At 42.9% G+C, this 19,401-nt stretch overlaps 1 protein-coding gene across 3 annotated transcripts in view; it reads right to left on the reverse strand.

Annotated features, from left to right (window-relative positions):
* The window catches only part of RNPC3 (RNA binding region (RNP1, RRM) containing 3), a 343,990-nt gene that overhangs the window by 115,690 nt on the left and 208,899 nt on the right, over window positions 1–19,401 (reverse strand). For all 3 annotated transcript variants that reach the window (XM_085602252.1, XM_085602255.1, XM_085602253.1), the window contains exon 13: window positions 6,533–6,665. In XM_085602252.1, the coding sequence (XP_085458378.1) occupies window positions 6,533–6,665 (133 nt within the window). The remainder of the gene's footprint in view (window positions 1–6,532; window positions 6,666–19,401) is intronic.

A 19,401-nucleotide genomic window follows, 5' to 3' on the forward strand; every position in this document is an offset into this window, starting at 1 on the left:
AAATATTCAGAACCGGAGCGCGAAGATTACATCCGAGCCCGATGGCGGAAAAAAACAATCTGAGGATGGAGCCGAAGCCCATGCGCAATACGATCCAAGGGAGAAGTCACCGACCTCGTGACTTGCAAAGACTTTCCAAGAGGAAAAACAAACTGCAAACATCCGGGCCCAACACCAGATGGCGATCTATGCAAAAGTGTGTAATCTGCAGCTGATATGCCTCGAACCTGTAGTTCGCATTTGTGCAGAGGTTCAAATGGGGTACCCATGAGTCTGGTAAGGACAATATTTAAGTTCCATACTGGAGAGGGTAGAACTCTGGGTGGAATTATTCTTTTAAGTCCTTCCATAAATGTTTTGGTAGCGGGTACTCTAAACAAACACAAGTGTTGTCTGCTTTGGAGATAAGCTGCTATTGCAATGAAATGTAGTCTTATGAATGTATATGCCAAGTTACATTGTTGTAGGTGCAACAGATAACAGATACTGTTTTGAATAGAAGCATCTAGTGGATTGACTTTGTTATTTTTACAGTAAAGTAGCATGCTCTGGTGGTAGGACGTCTAGCCTCTTTAATGATGTTCATGCAGTCTGGCAGTAGATTGAGGTAGCCAAACTCTAAGACTTCAGGTGTCAGATCGCAAGGTTGAGTTGATTGGGATCTGCATGTCTTATCTCTCCATGGTTCCAAGTGAGAAGCATGGGTGAGAGGGGTAGCTTTTGATGAGGAACTACTGATAGTTCCAAGAGGGTTGTGAACCATAGTTGTCGTGCCCATGTTGGAGCAACCAGGATCATTGTGAGGGAATGCTGTTTGAGCTTCCGAACCACTAACAGAATTAGCAGAAGAGGCGGAAAAGCATAAGCAAATTTGCCTGACCAGTTCATCCAGAGCGCATTGCCTTTGGACAATGGGTGTGGATACCTGGACACGAAGCTTGGGCCTTTTGCGTTGTGGTGTGTGGCGAACAGATCTATTTCTGGGTGTCTCCACATGTGAAAGAATGGAAGAAGAACTTGAGGATGAAGTTCCCATTTGGGGATCTGCTGGGTTTGACGACTGAGCAGATCTGCAATCTGGTTGTGTACCCCTGGGAGGTGTTCTGCAAGGAGATGTATGTTTTGCAGAATGGACCATCTCCATATGCTTTGAGCTAGGTGTGAAAGCTGTAGAGAGTGTGTCTCCTCCCCCCCCCCCCCCCCCCCCCCCCCCCCCGTTTCTGTATGTAGTACATTGCTGGCATGTTGTCTGTACGGACCAGGACAGCTTTGCCTACGAGATGGAGTTGAAAGGTTTTTAATGCCGGAAAAATTGCCAGTAATTCCAGGTAATTTATATGGCGTTGTTTTTGCCGGGGGGTCCATATGCCCTGAATGGTATGGTTTTGAAGATGAGCTCCCCAGCCGGTGAGCGATGCGTCTGCTGTTAGCACTATGTGTGGAAGCGGGTCGTGGAACGGCTGCCCTTTGGAAAGATTTTGTGTGTTCCACCACAGCAGAGAGCGATGTGTGCGACTGTCCACCAACACCAGATCTGTTAACTGACCTTGAGGCTGGTTCCACTGACGTGCCAAGCACTCCTGTAAGGCACGAATTTGGAGTCTTGCATAAGGGCCGATGAGAATGCAAGAAGCCATCATCCCGAATAACTGCATGAACACTCAAGCTGGTAATGTGTGTTGAGACTGAAATTGTGATATTAGAGCTTGAATGTTGCATATTCTGACAGGGTTGGGGTATGCTAGAGCTTTTGAAGTGTTTATTGTAGCTCCTAGATATTGTTGTGTGTTGGAGGTGAGACTTGGTGAGGTTCACTGTCAATCCCAATTGGCGAAGCAACTGGATTGTTTTGTGTGTGTGTTGCACACAGCTGTTGTGTGACTTGGCTTTTATGAGCCAGTCGTCCAGATAAGGGTACACATGAATATGTTGTCTTCGTACGTGGGCTGCTACTACTGCGAGGCACTTTGTGAAGACTCTGGGTGCTGTAGTAACCCCGAAAGGGAGGACTTTGAACTGATATTGTTGATCGTCTACCACGAACCGGAGATATTCCCTGTGAGCGGGGAGAATGGTAATATGAAAGCAGGCATCCTATCCAGAATGGAGAGAAAGTCACCTTGTTGAAGCAGTGGTAGCACCGGTTGGAGAGTGACCATGTAGAAGTGGTCTGCCTGAATGTAAAGGTTTAACAGTCTGAGGTCCAATATTGGCTTGAGAGAGCCGTCCTTTTTTGGAATTAGAAAATATAGGGAGTGAACCCCCATGCCTTGATGAGGCAGAGGGACTGGTTCTATTGCATTTTTTTGTAATAGAGAGAGAACCTCTTGTTTTAGAAGAATCGGATGTTACGAGGACATTGGATGTTGTCTGGGAGGAATGTTTGGGGAAGTGGAGGTGAGTTCCAGGCAATAACGATACTGGATAATTTGTCTTACCCACCTGTCTGTTGTGATGGAGTTCCAGACAGGTATGTACTGTGAGAGATGTCCCCCGACAGGAGTGGAGTGATCGGGGGGAAGTGGAGGGAAGTCACTGCTTGGTGTAGGGGAGCTGCAGGTGTTGTTTCTACGGCCTCTTCCCTGTATCCTCCTCAAAAATATCCTCTGGAGGAGGTAGTTTGATTGGGACATTTATATGATGAAGAGGGATGTTCTGAGCCAGTGGTTATGGATCCAGCCCTGTAAAAGGAGCGACAAAAAGAGGCTCTAGGGGAAGACAATTGCAAGGCACCCATGGACTTGCCAGGTTCAGTATATTGTATCATCTTTTCTAAAGATGTGTCGACTGTGGGCCCAAAAAAATGCTCTTGGTCGAAAGGCTGATTAAGAATAGTGGATTACACCACTTGCTTGAATCCGGATATCCAGAGCCAAGAGTGCCTGCGTAGCAAAACACGGGTATTAATAGCACAAGATGCTGTCTCAGCCACATCGAGGGTACATTTTATAGATGTGTTGGTTATTAGTTTACCCTCCTATATAAGGTATTGGCTTTGTTTTTATATTGGTCAGGCAGATGTTGCATAAGCTTTTCAAGCTCATCATAGTGAGCTCTGTCATATCTGGCTAACAAAGCTTGGGCATTGGCAATCTGCCAGTGATTTGCAGCCTATGACGCAATTTGTTTGCCTGATGCGTCTATGAGTTTTGATTCCTTATCAGGAGGAGGGGTGTCGCATGTGCTCTGTGAATTAGCCCTCTTGTGTGCATTAGGCACCACAAGGGAATCTAAAGGGACCTGACCTCTGATGTACACTGGGTCATTGGGAGCTGCCTTATATTTTTTGTCCAGCCTGGTGTTCAGGATCCTGGCTCTGACAGGGTCTTTAAAACACTTCTGGTGCATGTTTTAGCATGCCTTTTAGCATTGGTAGGGTGTGTGTGTGGACTTTTGTGTGGGTGCAAATGTTTCCCATAAAAGTCTTCCTCTAAGGCATCGAGTGTAATTGTACCCCGTGGTATTGAGGAGCTCCATTGATTAGTTGCGCAAACCAATATTATCATCTCGTGGTGATGGCCTAGAGGGATAGAGGTCCGGGTCATTATGTGGATCTGGGTCTGTATTGTAATCATCCCAAGGATCTACCTCGTGTGGGATGGTATGTGCGTCGTCATCATTATCTGGACCTCCGCTCCCATCCCCCTTCATTATTATCATCCTGTCGTTGAGGTGAAAATGTATGTTGTGGGGAGTGTACTGGAGAAATTAACAAATTAGGATCAGCAGGAGAAGGAGATGGAGGTGGAGAAGTATTAGTGCTCATTTTTCTCTGTTTAATGGGTATTTCAGAGTCTGGTGAAGTGTCCAGGAGGCTTGGCAACTCTGGGGCAATGTGTAGTGTTTTTTGCTTTGGATCTGAAAAATCTGGCAGAGACTGTTTGGGTACAAAGTCCTTTTTCGGTGCCAAAGGTTTAGGGTCAGAATGTTGTTTTATCTTTGTTACTGAAGCTTTCAGCGGGCTCTTGGAGTCTTTAGCTTTCGGTATAGGAGTTTGTGGCAAGACTTTTTTCAGTTCAGAAGTTTTTTTCTGGTCCGAAGGATTTTTCAGCTCCGAATGCTTGTCCTTTGTTTCGACGCCGAGGGCTTCGGTGTCGAGGCTGTTTTCGGTGCCGAGGAAGAAGGGTGTGGCACATCTTTGGTTTTGGGCTTCGGTGCCGAAGGTGACTTGTCGGCACCGGAACAGGATTGGCTCGAGCCGGAAGGCTTTTCTTTCGGTTTCATAGCCGGGCCCAAGGGTGGGGCGTCTGAAATGTGTTGCTGGTGTCGACCTTAGCCAGAGGGCGAAGGTGTTACTGGAGCCTTTTGTTTGGGGTAGGGCAAGAGTGGGGTCTTGGTACTCACGGACCGCTGAGCTGGTGTGACTGTCTCGTCTTTGATGTCTGAGTCGTCTGCTTCAGAAACAGAGATCTCTCCTTCATCAGCTTGTTGTTCTGGCTAGGCTTCGGGATCTGTTCCGAAGATGTCCGGAACCGAGCTGCTTTCGCGGGACATTTCATGACGTCGAGCCCGAAGGTCACGGATGGTTTTCTTCGACCTGAAAGATGCACAGGCCTCGCAGTTCTTGTCCTCGTTCTTCGGGGAGAGGCAGAGATTACAAACCTGGTATAAGTCAGTTTGTGGGAACTTAGCACCACACCCGAGGCATTTTTTTTAAAAGGAGTTCTTTCCATTGACTGCTGGCGTGATCGGCGCGAATAAGCCCAATGGCCCGCATCGGAGATCTAGGTCGATGATTGTATATTGTTCGAAGATGCGGGTCGGAATGGAAACACGATCGAGACAATACCGTCGAGTGATGAGGGACTGCGTGTCGAAGGGGGTTTGAGAACGACACCGACCCGGAGCGTAGCGAATCACATCCGAACCCGATGGCGGAAAAAAACTATCTGAAGGTGGAGACGATGCACACTATCACCCTAGTGAGGAGTCACCTACCTCGTGACTATAAAGACTTCTTCCAAGACAAAAACAAAGTGCAAACATCCGAGCACAACACCAGATGGCGATCTATGCACAAGTATATAATCTACAGTTCATATGCCTCGAACATTAATTTTAAGAACAAATTTACGACAAAGATATGTTAAAATACTTATCAATGATGGCACTGATACTAGAGTTAACTAACTGAAAAAACACCAGGCAGATTAATGAAGCAGAGGGAGTCATTTATGACCAGCGAGAAACTTATATTCCACTTAAGGTCGTTCTGAAATGCCCACAACAATAGTCAAGAACTACAAAAAAGAAAAAGGAGCTAAACATAATTAAAGCCAGTATTAGACTCATAACAAGCAGCTCAGGAATTAAAAACAAAACAGTTTCCAACAACCCAAAGAAAATGAGAGGTGAGGTGAGAGTATTATGCTGCCAGCAAAAGAAGCAGTTCATGTAAAAGTATGGCAGAATCCTTCATGTTTAGTAGAACTTAGTGCTTAATTTGAGCCAGTGGTTTCCGGTGCTTGGCCCCGGCACTTAATTGTCAGCACCGGATCTAGTGAGAGTCTACCACATGGTGGCGCTGTCTGTCTAATGTGGAGATTAGCTTAACCACAGTGTTTAATAAGTCAATATTCATTATAAAAAGAATACTACCTGCCGCTCATGCCATTATTATAGCTTTAAGGAGTCTGAAATGTCACATTCGTAGAAGTGTGATGATTGGTAGTTGTGCTTGTACTGTCATTGGCAGTGCAGGCAGGAGCAATGAGTGAAGCGAGCTGTAGTGGATTACAGACAAGGGCCCTGGTTTACAAATTAAGCACTGGTAGAACTGGATCCAAAATGAATCCCGTGGATGTATGGCAAATCAGTACCTGCCAAGAAAGACCAAATGTGCTTCCCTCTAATACAGGAAGTACCACTTATGCAACCTACACCTCACGCAGGTCTGTGGGCTCAGTAGACCATTGCCTCCAGTGTAGGAAACTTTGCTGGACACTAGTCAAAAGTTGAAATATCAGTGGGTCAATAAGCCTATTACTCTTCTATAGTTGATAAAATGAGTAAAATTGAGATGGATAATAATATTAATTTGTTAGAGACCAATAGTGCCAAGATATTCCTTGGGGTCAATGTGTGTTCTAGAAATAAATACAGCTGCTGTGTATACACATAAATAAGGTCAGAATGGAAATAAACAAATCTACAAGTATAGATACAAGTGGACTGAAAATTCAAAAGGAAGTTAAATGGCCATTAAGGAAAACAGCATAATTAGCCTTGGTTCAGTCCAGATACTTGTAATATACTGTATCTAATTTAAATGCTTGGCTAAACAAAATCTCAGCATAAAACATAATTCAATATATACTTAAAAATCAATGTAGCCCCTCCTGTTTGGAAGACTTGGACAAGCAGTTTGGCTAACAACTGCTTTTAACCAAGACCAAGCACTCTGCCTTAAAACAAACTTTTTTTTAAAACAGATTTAATTTACTTTTTAATAAAACTATATGTTAAAATTTAAGTATCATGCCATTTAAAACATTTAAACAAACTGAACAAAAAAACTCTAACAAAAGGATACAACTACCATCGGTCTTTCATGCAGGACAAAACCATTTACTTCCTTCAGTGCTTTAGTAGCTGCTTTTTCATTAGGCAGGCCTATGAATGCTTGTCCTTTCATGCGACCTTCTTTCATTAAACGTATATCAAACCTGAAAGAATGAAAAATTAAGCTATTTTACTTGTTCTTTTATTTCAACACAAACGGTTAGATTCCTCTTCAGCTAAAGCATAGTTCAAGCACATTCACCCTTCTGAATCACGTAGAACAGAGATTCCTAATCTGTGGTCCCCCGGGAGTCCACAACGCCTACTCAGAGGGCTAAAGACTGCTTAGAAAATTAAATAATGTTAACAGACTAATAAAGTTTGTATAAAGATAGAAGCAAAAGGTAAAACTGAACATTTTAAAACATTCTGTAAATCTGAAGGGATTTGAAATTGGAGGCTCAAAATTAAATTGGTAGCCTCAGATTGATTTGTGGGAGCAGTGCAAGTGCATTAAACAGAACATAGTATGGATGATGGGTAGCCTTAACTGAATTTAGAAAAGGTCCAACCTTTTTGGAGGCTCAAAATTAAATTGGTAGCCTCAGATTGATTTGTGGGAGCAGTGCAAGTGCATTAAACAGAACATAGTATGGATGATGGGTAGCCTTAACTGAATTTAGAAACGGTCCAACCTTTTTAATTAGAGTTAACATTTTGATTTTGTTTAGGTTTATTTGTGGATTACATAAAATAGTTCATCATGTGTGTATTTGTTTGATGAATTCTTGTTTCCATAAATATGTGCATTGCTTAGAGGGTAGCCATGACTGAGTACTGCAAGCCAAATAATCTCAATAATCCCAAATTGCCCAGGAGCACAGCTTACAACGTAACTCCAATGCACATCATGGGATTCTATAAGACATTCCCCACAAGCATCAACAATCCACAAAGGGCTAACCGAAGCTCCAGCAGAGACTCTGCCCCGCCATCCCAAGACACTGTCGATAAAATATCTTAGCCCGCGCATCGGGAAGATCAAGCTGGTTCCGCACTATACACGACATATTGAATAGAAGCGCTATACTGAAATTATTAGAAGCACTCCCAGATCTGATGTACATCAAATCCAGCGACCGGGAAAGACTAGTTTAAACCTTACCCCAACCAGCCGGGGTCCGAAAATACAATTACAACTTGGTCAGATAATACCATAACTGAACACATATTGCATCATAGAGAATCCTTTGCCACGTGGGGTATCGAGCTAAAAAAAAAGTGGTGCAACCTCGCTACCCAAGCCCTTTACAACGGACTAAACCAACCACAGGCATATTGAAGGGAGCAAAAGGACCTCACAACTGCTGCACAGTCAATGTTGGAACTCAAATCATTAGGCAAATTTTCATCACAAGCCTGCCTCCCCAAGCAGCAAATTTTAAGGTTAACCTTGAGGGTGGTTCTCATATAATCAAATATAGAAAAGCATGAGCCATGTCCCCATAATTCACTAAACCAGCTCAGGGTTGTAAGCTTTGCTCCTGGAAAACAGCTTATGTGGTAAGATCGATGAGGTTGACTTTTTAGAATTCCTCCAAGAATATGACATCCTATTATTTCAGAAAATCTGTCAGTCAACAAACATTCCAATCACGGACTACAAGGAACATCATAACTTAGCAACAAAAGAAGCAAGTCATGGTAGGGCAAAAGGTGGTCTATCAATCTACATCTCCACCGACATCCTTTGGGAATACGAAGAAGTAGACTTACACTAGATTTAGATGCAGTGCATCAAATTAGCAGTTTCATCTTTTTTTACTTTACTAATCTTAAATATTTACATTCATCCCACCCATAAGCACAAAAACTAAATCCAGTTATTGGTAGGGTGCTCAAAACACTAAAAGTCGCTTATCCACATGCAAGTATAATCCTGTCAGGGGATTTCAACATGAACCTATTACAAGGGCAATATAACAATCTAGCCGGTCATATACATGTGAGGCAGGGCAACACAACAAGATGTGACGTGTTAGGTAAAAAATGCATCTCATGGCTAGAAAAACTGCCCTGGTTTACATTAAATGGAAGAGGACCTTCGGATAGCCAGGCAGCCTTTACAAGAGTAACCGTTAACACTAGCTTAACAATTGACTTCACCCTGGCAGACCCAGACTTGTTCTCATACATCTCCAACTTCAACATAAAAGAAAGACTTGAAGGCGGCTTCTACCCTCAAACATTTACCCCAGACCTCACTACTGAAAGGACTCGGCAAGCTAACATCCTAACCTTTACAGCCCAATCCTACAATTTAAAAGCCTTAATAGAATGAAGATAACGTGGATGCCATCATGGATGCCATCATGGATGCCATCATGGATGCTTGTACAACTCTTCTGTCACCTGCCAACACGAAGGCAGCCAGGATAGAGGTTTGGGAGAACTTTGTCACCAATTTAAACTCAAAACTTTCTTCCAAGCCCCCAAGTTACAAAGCAGTAGGGAATACTGGCGTAGCGTGGTTCACTCGTAACAAAGATAAAAAAAAACTCAATAAATCACTAAGAACTACATGCTCTTGAGGCTCCCAACCACCTCAGGACTCACTCGTGATAATTGCAAAAATGAAAAGTGACTAGAGAAAAGCAAATAGGGCAGCAAAGTACACATATAACGAGGCCACCTGGAAGAAAATGCTCCACGCAAGCAGGCAGAAAAACTCCAAACTTTTCTGGGCCAACATAAACAACCTATTAAATGGATACAACAGCCATTACAAGTCAGACATAACAGAATCCACCTGGAGAGCTCATATCACCATAACTTAGAATGATGTCGCTCAGCATAGGGTTCTAACAACCAATGAAAAATTGAGAGGGAAACAGTTTGTCCCAAATCCAAACAAGACCATCAATGCTTCGTCGCCCCCAAACAAACTAAAGGATAATATTCCTTCATGAGAATCCATTAATCCCTTCTCGAATAATGCCAGTCTTAACGAAAGAGAAGCACAATGTGGCGCACACCCAATACAGTGGGCCGATCAAAAGGATCTTCGGTTCACGCAAAAGCAGGTCATGCACACCATAAAACAGCAAAGATCTGAAGGGGCACCAGGGCCAAACGGCCTGCATAATGTCTTATTCAAACAACCATTGACATAGCCAATAGGTCTCGCCTTGGGACCTTATAAATATTTAGCAGCACATTATCCTGGGTGGTACAACATCTACTGTTTATTAATGTGGAAACTTTGACACTAATAAGCACATTATAGTTCTGCATTGAGAAGTACTTATTTAAAGTGCTATTTTTGTACAACTGCTAGTCTGAACTCGCGTATCTGAAAGTCCTTTATACGTAATAATGAGGAAAAAAGAGACACCAAATCTCCTTATGCACTCTGCTTGAGGTGTAACAATCAATCACACAAGTGTCAACTAAGGCACAAAAATGCACACCAGCAACAACATCCTCAACAATAAGTGTCAATTTAACATTCATGTAAAAAGCACTCTTACCCACCACACTTTTGTGGCAATGAAGGTGGTCCCCTAGTTAGGCTGGAGCAATATAAAATAAAAATCTATGCCTGCAGGATAAATCTGAATATTCTGCTGAAAGAGCAGGTGCTCTTATAAAAGGTTCCTTGTTGTTAATTATGTGAATTGAAACATGTGTGCCTCTCTCACAGTCCTGCTGGCCTGGCCTGTTTACCTTCTACCCTCTGGATATGAGGCATCAAGGAGCGAGGCATCTGCTGAGACTCTGTACTACCCTCAGAAGCTCTGAGCATACCTAGCCACAGCATTACAAAATGTTTTTAAAAAAATGAAAAGATCTTAGGTTACTGCCTATCAACTGTCCTTGTCTGCGTCAGCCCTCAATGTCTGCGAAAATGGGCCCGTATAGGAAAGGTTCAATTAACCCCTTCAGGGCGGCGCGGATTACTGCGCCGTGCTGAAGGTTCTATTGAGCGGGCGGGGCCGTGACGGAGCGGTTCCGTCATGCGCACAGCGCAACCGACGCGCATGACGGAACCGCTCCGTCATGCGCATTGAAGGGGTTAAGAATAAACCTCCCACCCCGTCTTACAGAGGAAGCCAGCAGTTGGATGTCTCTTAGATGTTTGAGATGGTGTATCCCTTGTTCTATTGCCAATCAATGAGTTTCTAAGAACATGTTTTATTGCAGCAGTAACAGCACGACTTAGACGTGTGGCACCTAATGTCTGTGGAGACCAGATTATGAAGTAGCAAACTGGATAGGCAATGCTATAATATTGGTGTCCGCCATGCATTGTAATACACATTAAAATGCAGATTAAAATTAAAGTGAAAGGAAGTTGGCGATTATAATGAACAACACACGGTTTTTGCAAGGGAATGCGCAAAGTGCATTGTCATGTCGGGCCGGCAGATTAATACCAAATATCCACTTGGAGGCGGAATTAGCCATTAGATGGTGTTTGATTTACTGTGGGAGATCGATTGCTGTTCATCACATGCACAACACACAGCCAAGAATTAGCAAATATTAACATTGTGCAATTGCTCACAGCAATACGCCGCTGCAAGCAAACCATCACGCTTTTATTCTATTGTCCGTTAACCGCGTGAGTAAAGAAAGGCAATAAAAAATAATAACCTTTGCTCGCCTTTCATAGGCATTTGAGGAATTTACACAACTAGGAGCCAGCAATGTAAATAAACAGTGTGGAAAGCACAAGGACGATTATTGTTTCTGGACGCTTAAAGTACACACATGCGTACACACAATCGCTGCATGTTGCGCGGTGATTTGACCAACATTTTGAGCATTTTTTAATGGTCTCTGATGGACGTCTGATGTACACGTGAGCTCACGCACATAAACCAACGCGTAGATTAAAATTCAAGTGAAAGGAAGTTGGCGATTATAATTAACGACACGCTGTTCTCGCAATGGAATGCTCAAAGTGCACTGTTGTGTTGGCGCCAGCAGATTAATACCAAATATCCACCTGGAGGCGGACAGTGGTGAATTAGCCATTAGATGGTGTTTGATTTACAGTGAAGGAGCTAGCGCGAGTGCTGTGATTGCCGTTCGCCACCCCCTCAATACACAGCCCAGAATTAGCAAATATTAACTGTTCAATTATCACAGCGATATGCAGCTGCAAGCAAACCCTGGCGCTTTGATTTTTAGTGTCTGTTAGGCGTTTGACAAAAAAGACAAAAAATAGATAATAACATTTGCTCACCTTTGATTGGCATATGAGGAATTTACACAAAATGGGAGCCAGCAATGTCAATAAACAGGGTGGGAAGCACGAGGCCAATTATCGTTGTTGAAAGCTTTAAACAAATGTGCGTACACACATATTTATCACGTGTTGCGTGGTGATTTGACCAAAAGTTTGAGCATTTCCAGTGGTATTGGATGGAAGTCTCGTGTACATGCAAGCTCACACACAGAAATTAACACCAGAGTCAAGCATATAGTGTGCCCCTGATGTCGGAATCATGAGCACCATTTAAATGTCCGAATCACTGAAATAAGAGGAGGACAGAGAGTTCAAAGCCCCCGGTGGGAACAAAAGAGAGCACTAGAGTGGGTCCCTGTTTCAGCACCAGAGGACCGAACTGAGTAAACATTGTTTAATAACTCATACCAAGCACGTGGACAGGCAGAAGATTAGTCGCCGGGACTTGAAAGGAGAAACGAAAATGAAGGAGTGGTGTGTGATATGCGCGCGCTGTGAGGGTGAATCAAGCGAAAGCGGGGCTTGTTGTGTGGGAGGAAGAGAGGGGAAGAGTGAAGGGGGAATCTATAATTCCGGATCATAATCTTCCTCGTCACGGTCCTTACATTCTAGGGTAAGCATAGTTTCAAAACCCCAAAATGCGTCGGCCACAGTTAGAACTAATCTGCCACGGCCAATGGATGTCGAAGGACTACAATGCCAGCAGAAGACCGCTGACATTTCCCAAATTCATGCATAAGCAATGCGTTCAGTAACGGTTTTCGCTTTGCTTTCTGTGAATTGCAGTCCTGGTTTATAAAAGGCTCAAAAAAAGGCTACAAACCTCAGCCTGCTAAGCAAAGACCCGGACTGGATCGCCTACTCATGCATTGACTTGAAAGCCCTCTTGCACACAATGACACTGAAGAAAGAGCTTCCCAGCACACCCCCGCCGCGGAGAAAGTGAGAGCGCCGCGGCGAAAGTGAAAACGCCTACTCATGCATTGACTTGAAAGCCCTCTTGCACACAAAAGTGAGAGCGCCGCAGCGAAAGTGAGAGCACCGCGTTTTAATGACCCGTGACGGCGGGGGAAAGACAGATGGCGGCGCGTGCATGCGCGCGTAACTGCACGCTGGTGGCAGGCAACAGCCTTTGGTAGCACTTTCAAAAGCCAGCTACTAAATGTCTCGCGTAGAGCAGCGCATGCGCTGGCTCTAGCGAGACCTAAAAAGATTCCTCCTTTTGGTCCACACATATAACCCCCCTGTTTATTCATGCACTGGAGTCCGGCATTATACCAGACACGTGGCGAGGAAGCACACTTCAACTGATATAATAAAACAGGGGTCAAGTTTTCTTCATGCATGTTTTATAGACCATAAAGCTGCCTTTGACAAGGTCTCTAGAGCAAAGCTATGGAAGAAAATGGAAAGCTGGGTCGTTCCTACAAAACTGCTCGAGGCAATCAACCTCTATTCAAGTACATGGGTTCAAATTAAATTAGGCGACGATCAAAGTGTCACTAACAGGGTCACTAACAAAATACCAACTACCGGCGTTATCAGCTTTCTCCCCAGCATTATTATCACTCTCCATGCCACCACACTCTCAGGCGTTATCAGCTTTCTCCCCAGTATTATTATCACTCTCCATAATACCATACTCTCATTATTATTTATCTCATCTTTATGTTCGCTACCCTCATTATTATTTTTGTCAATGGGCGCTGATCTCCCCTCCTTTTTTTTTTCCATCTATCCCCCTCATGTCTCTCCCCCCTCTGGCACACCCAAACTCACACCCACACTCACACTCATAAAGACCTAGCATTTGGTCAGGGCTGCTTTGCCGGGCCTTGTCGCCGCCTCGCCCCCTACCCTTCCCCTAACGCGCATCTCCTCGAATAGGCTCCTTGGCCTGGCCTTCCCAGGCAGATAGAGGCACAAACAAGATACCACATCGCCATCTACAAACATTCTGGGGGGATAGGGGAGATGTAACGCGGGCCAAGGTAGGATAGCAGTTCCCATCTAGCCTGGTGGTGAAGTGGACGGTACAGTGTAATAGTGCAGGCACATACATTTCCCCCTTTCCCGACTCCATCTCCTCCACCCCACCCTCCCCTCTTTATTTTTTCATTATCCTCGTTAATAGTTTGCCGGAGGGGTTGGCTATAAGTAGGACCATTGGGTCAACTGTTTGGTGGTATATCCCAGAGTTGTAAGGATATGTATGTAACCCTGAGCAGAACATGTACAGCCCTACTCCGTGCTTTATGTTATAATGTTTGAATATACAATAAAGAGATACAACACACAAAAAAAAAAAAGATAGAACCCTGGATTGCTGAGATGTCTAAGATTGCAACTTTGGAATGGGAATCGTTCCAAACACATGTAATGGATGATGCTTTTAAGAAACCATAGATGTTTTACCTTTCAATTGTATGTTTAAAGACCTTTATGTTGGGTTGACGGCATTCAGTTGTAATAAAATGATCAACACTTAAAAAGATTTTTTTTTTAAATACATACTACCAATGGCTTAAAGAAGGGGGGCATCCTCGTCCACTGCTTGTTCAACATTTACACAGCAGATTTAGAAAACCATTTATGCCAAGCACAAGGAGACCCCCCGAAATTGGGAAATGCATCTACAGCAAGCCTTCAATATGCTGATAATATCGTCTTGCTCAGCAAAACACCTCGAGGTTTACAGCGGCTGATCACTCAGTTAGTAGACTACATAGCAACTGCTCAATTGGAACTCAATTATCAAAAAACAAAAGTCATGTGCTTTTCAAGCATTCACAAAAGACAACCCAGATTCACCAGGACGGCAAATAGCAACATCCTGGAACAAATCGCAACCTACAAATATGAGGGTTTTACTCAATCGGCACCTCAACTATAAGCAATATCTGGCATCAAGGCAAGTGAAAGCAAACCAGCTGCTAAAATCTTGCAAAAAAAACCTCAGCGTCTGCTCAACAAACTACTTGCTGAAGGTCATAGCAGCAAAAGTCATGGCTCCAATCTCCTATGAATCAGAACTGCTTAAAACCAAAGATGCATCAGGTTTGAACACCTCCCAATCCAGTCTTTTCAAGAAATTATGCTCAATTCCACGATACACATCACAAGCTCACATCAGGTTGGAGTTCGGTCTAAAAAACTAGATTCAGGCAAGACAAGGTGCCCTAATAAAATTTTACTGGAGAATGTGGCAAGCAGAGGTAAACTCCCTTGCCCACCATTGCTGGCTGGAAATCGAAAAACAATGTACTCAATAAAAATTTCAACACAAACAATTTAGCCTAAAGAACTCCTTCCACTCTGTGTTACTGTAATCACTCACATCTCTAAAGTTAGAAGAGGCTTGGCACACAATACCTGCTTACTCGGAGTTCAAACAAATAACTAACAAAGCCATTAGTCTACAATCATAGACCAACCAACCTTGACGAATAAAAGCCATGAATGGGTGGTGATGGCAATATATAATACTCTAAAATCTCAACCGTATCTGAAGATCCATCTGAAGATCTAACCCCAAAATGGAAACAGACTTGGCCAACCCTGGAATGTCGCTTCTGCGGTCACAGCAGTGAATCACTACTCCACCTACTATGCACCTACTCTGCTCTTTTATCCCTTCGGAAAATGCAATTATGGCCAACACTGAAGCAAGAACAAATGCATATCTGCTGTTCTAAAATCATTCAGAGGATCAACAGTCCAGAAGGCATGCAAGGCTGTGAAGTTTCTCAACTGAGCAGCAAAGGAGCTAGAAAGAAGAGATAGATGAATCTAGCCCGTCCATAGGGGCCTTTGCTTCTCCTGTTTACTTTAGAAAAAGTCTAGAACCCCGCAACATGACCCGTAAAATGGTGCTTCCAATTAGCAACCCAGCTTGAGTCACACAAAGACAGCAATTTTACAGGTCAAGAAGACTGCACTGAACATAAAAAGAAACGCAAAGAGGTGATCACTCAAAACAAATAGCCTCAAGCCTAAAGAAAAAACACAGAACTCACACAGACACGGGCTACTATCGCACAGGGCCCCCGCCCAGACCGGACAAACTTTGACAGTCAATAAGTACTTTGCACTAGCACTTAATTCATTATTTACGCTACGGCATAAACTTGCTAGTTGTCATCTTTGCTATGTTGTTTGACTCTGTGCGGCAGGCTTAATTCTTATGCATTAGAAGTCATCTCCCCTGACCTCAGGGCTGATAGCCTTAGGCTCACAGGAAGTTATAGGAAGCTGCTATATTATGAGTTTTAGATTTCATTTAGGTAACATTGCAATGTCATATTTTAAATTAGTACAAATGTTCAATGATTTTAATTACTCCTTGGGTTGGATCGTATTTTACTTTTATGATTCATATTTTACACTCACTCTCTGGTAGATCACTGTTAATTGTGGAATATTGCCACTAACCTGTTGTAAATTCTTCCTAGTTGAATTAAATAAAATGAGTCGCAAGCCCCACTCAACTAGACTGCTTTCTGGCAGCAAAGAAAAGAGAAACAGGATCGCTGATGCCACTCTAAGAAACATTTTTTCCAGAAAAGCTGAGCCCAGAACATTGGAGAAAATGTCCAGGGGGTGGGATTGTTAGCCTGGAGTGTCATGTAAACTAATGGTTAACATATTGTTCCCACCTCCCAAAAAAAGATGGCGATGAAAGAGAATATAATTTCAAAGAAAATAAATGTACCTGCCTATTGAATAAACCAAAACCAGCAGGCATTTGGCATGTGTCTGGAATCATCTAGTGAGATTAATAATGAGCAAGAGAAGATTTCAGCAACCCATGTAGTGAGTCTCCACTACAAGACCATTTCTGTAAGCTCCTTAAGTCCCTCATTTATTGTCTTCAAAGGCAGACCAGGAAATGGTTTTACCAACCCAGAAGGGCTCACTGGGCACTTGTGCTAATAAACTCCACACTGGATTAGGGAAGCGAAGGCAGTAAGTGAATAGGAACCCTGTATTCTATGAACAGAAACCCATTCGTGGAAGATTAGAGAGCACTAATGCAGAGGTAATTGCAATGCTCTGCATGTGGATATTACTTCCTTGTTGGGCACCCTCTGAAACAGTGGACGTTAGTTAGAAACTTTTAGTTCCAACAAAAAAGCTCACCAAAAGCAAAGCCTAAATGTATCCCAAGGCCCCACGTTCTGCATTGGCCTCGGCCGCTTCTCTCCTGACAAGCGTGTTTTTTTCATGGTCATGCTTCTTGCCAGTGGCTACTTGCCAAGCTCATAGAAGGACATTGCTTGCAACCATCCTAAAAGACAAAATGTGCTTCTTCAGGACACTCAAGGGCATAGACGTTCTTCTGTAGCCCCAACTGTCATAGATTGCCAACCACATCTCAACACTGTGGTTCATCCATTTTTCAGCTAATCACTAGTTCTATTAAAGGGAAGTCAAAATAAAATTTATTATCCGGACTTAATCACAAACATGTATCAGAGATTGCTTTATTTTTGCTGATTTTATACTGGTTAGGATCGATCAATAGTAGTTGCTAGTTAATGGGATTATAGTGTTGGAAAATATTTGTCTGGCTATAACTATTTATCTTCTGAACTCTTTTATATTACATGTGTTTATTTCCATTCCCACACTGCAGTAACCTCTCACAGGTTTCAGTCAAGAGCTTGGCCAAGCAATAAGACTGGAACCAAGGAAACTTTACACAAACTTTGGACTCAATTCTCAAAGGGCCATATGTATGAAGCCAATTTGCGATCGCAAACGCTTACATTTGCAGAATTTGAGCGTTTGCGATTCCCTACTTTGCGATTGCATTTAAGGAATCACAAATTGCGATTCCTTAAATGCAATCTAAGAAGCACAAAGAAAGTGCGATTTGGCCTTAAGGAATCGCAAATTACCACCAACTACAAGTTGGTGGTAAATTGCGATTTCACTTAAAAATGCACTATTTTGCAGTTTTTAAAGTGCCATGTGGTGCACATACATGCCCATAGGGCATGTATGTGTGCCACATGTGCACACATGCACATTTCAGGGGTGCAACAGGGTGTCCTTTTGACACTCTGGCACCCTTGAATTTGCATTCTCAATTTGCGATTCTCTAATTGCTAATCGCAAATTAAGAATGCCTTCCCATTCATTCCTATGGGGCTCCTGGCCCATAGGAATGAATGGGAAGGTATTCCTTATTTGCGAATCGCAAAACTCTATTTTGATACATATGGCCCCTAATTAATACGTGCCTTTGTTTGCAGTGGAAGATTGTTTAGAGCACCTCTACCTGCCGGTGGCCTTCTTCTTATCAATGAAACTACACTTTCTTAATCTAGTTTTCAAAATGCTGAAGGGTGATAAAAGGACTTTGTCTAGAGGGAACCTGTTTGTTTTGCTCTTCTCACTGTAAAATAATCCTTTTCTTTTACAGTAAATTGATATTGAAATAAATCAATCAATAGTGTTAATTGTGTATATGTTTGAATCAGCACTGTGGGGTCTCTAGGCAAGAAAGTCTAGATGAAGACTGAAAAGCCTTGATTTGTGTTTTCCACTATGATAACTTTTCTTTCTTTTTAAACAAGTCACTAAGGCTGTGATGTTGGGCCTTGACCAGTGGGCTTTCTCGGATCATAGATGCTTTTGCTGGGGTATGGTACATTTGAGATGACGCAATAATAACGGAGGTTTTTGATAGTCACTACCTTTTTTCAAGAGGGAAAATGCACGTGCCCAATATGATAGGTGCAGCAAGTTCAGTGGTCCTCGAAGGGACTGGAGAATGAGGGGCCTACCCCATCCAACATATAGCTGCATTGTACTGCGCAACCACAGATTATGGCCTTAATTTTACTTGCTTGCATCATGGCCTCTTGGACTCACTACTGCTCCACTGAGAAATTATTGATCATTCCAGTAGAACCATATTTGTGTCCTGGTGAAGAAAGCATTATAACCTGTGTAAAAGCTAGATACAACTCTTAAGATTGATTTCAAGCGCATGTCTAACTACAGGTGTTGAGGCTTTTTAATTTTGGAGCTTTAAAGATGCTTCAACTCATGCAGAAATAAGGAAATAGGGGAGCGAAGTGTAGTCTATGATGTTTGATCTTGACAATTTTCATATTTAAAAATGCATAACTGTTTTCAATAACCTACAGCAGGCAGACTTAAATGCTGCACAATATATGGGCTTATTAACACTTTAGACAACCTTAGTACATTGCTGGAAGGAGCATTAGGTGTGTTTGTGTGTGTTTCATACATTTTGTTTGCTCTCCTATCATTTAGTGTAAATCACCCCTTCAGGCTTTTGTGAGAAGGCTGTAAACTTGTATTGGGTTGGATGTGATTGCAGGGCTGGTAGGAGGGATAGGGGAGACCACAGACTGATCTTGTGTGCTATTGTCAAGCTGGATTCAACTCTTGACCAAAATTGCATATGCATGTTCACACAGGGCAAAGAAACACTTTAAGGGATTAATTTAAAACAGTAAGAAATATTTGGAGAAGCAAAATATATAATGGCAAAGATGATTCTCGAAGTCCATCTCTTCCTCAATGCTGCAGTCGATCACTCAAATATGTAAGTCAATATCATTCTAAAAAGCAGGAATTCAGCAGTTAAACTGAAATAAATCCAGTAGATT

Source organism: Triturus cristatus, chromosome 4_2, assembly GCF_964204655.1.
Source record: "Triturus cristatus chromosome 4_2, aTriCri1.1, whole genome shotgun sequence".
NCBI classification, from domain to species: Eukaryota; Metazoa; Chordata; class Amphibia; order Caudata; family Salamandridae; genus Triturus; species Triturus cristatus.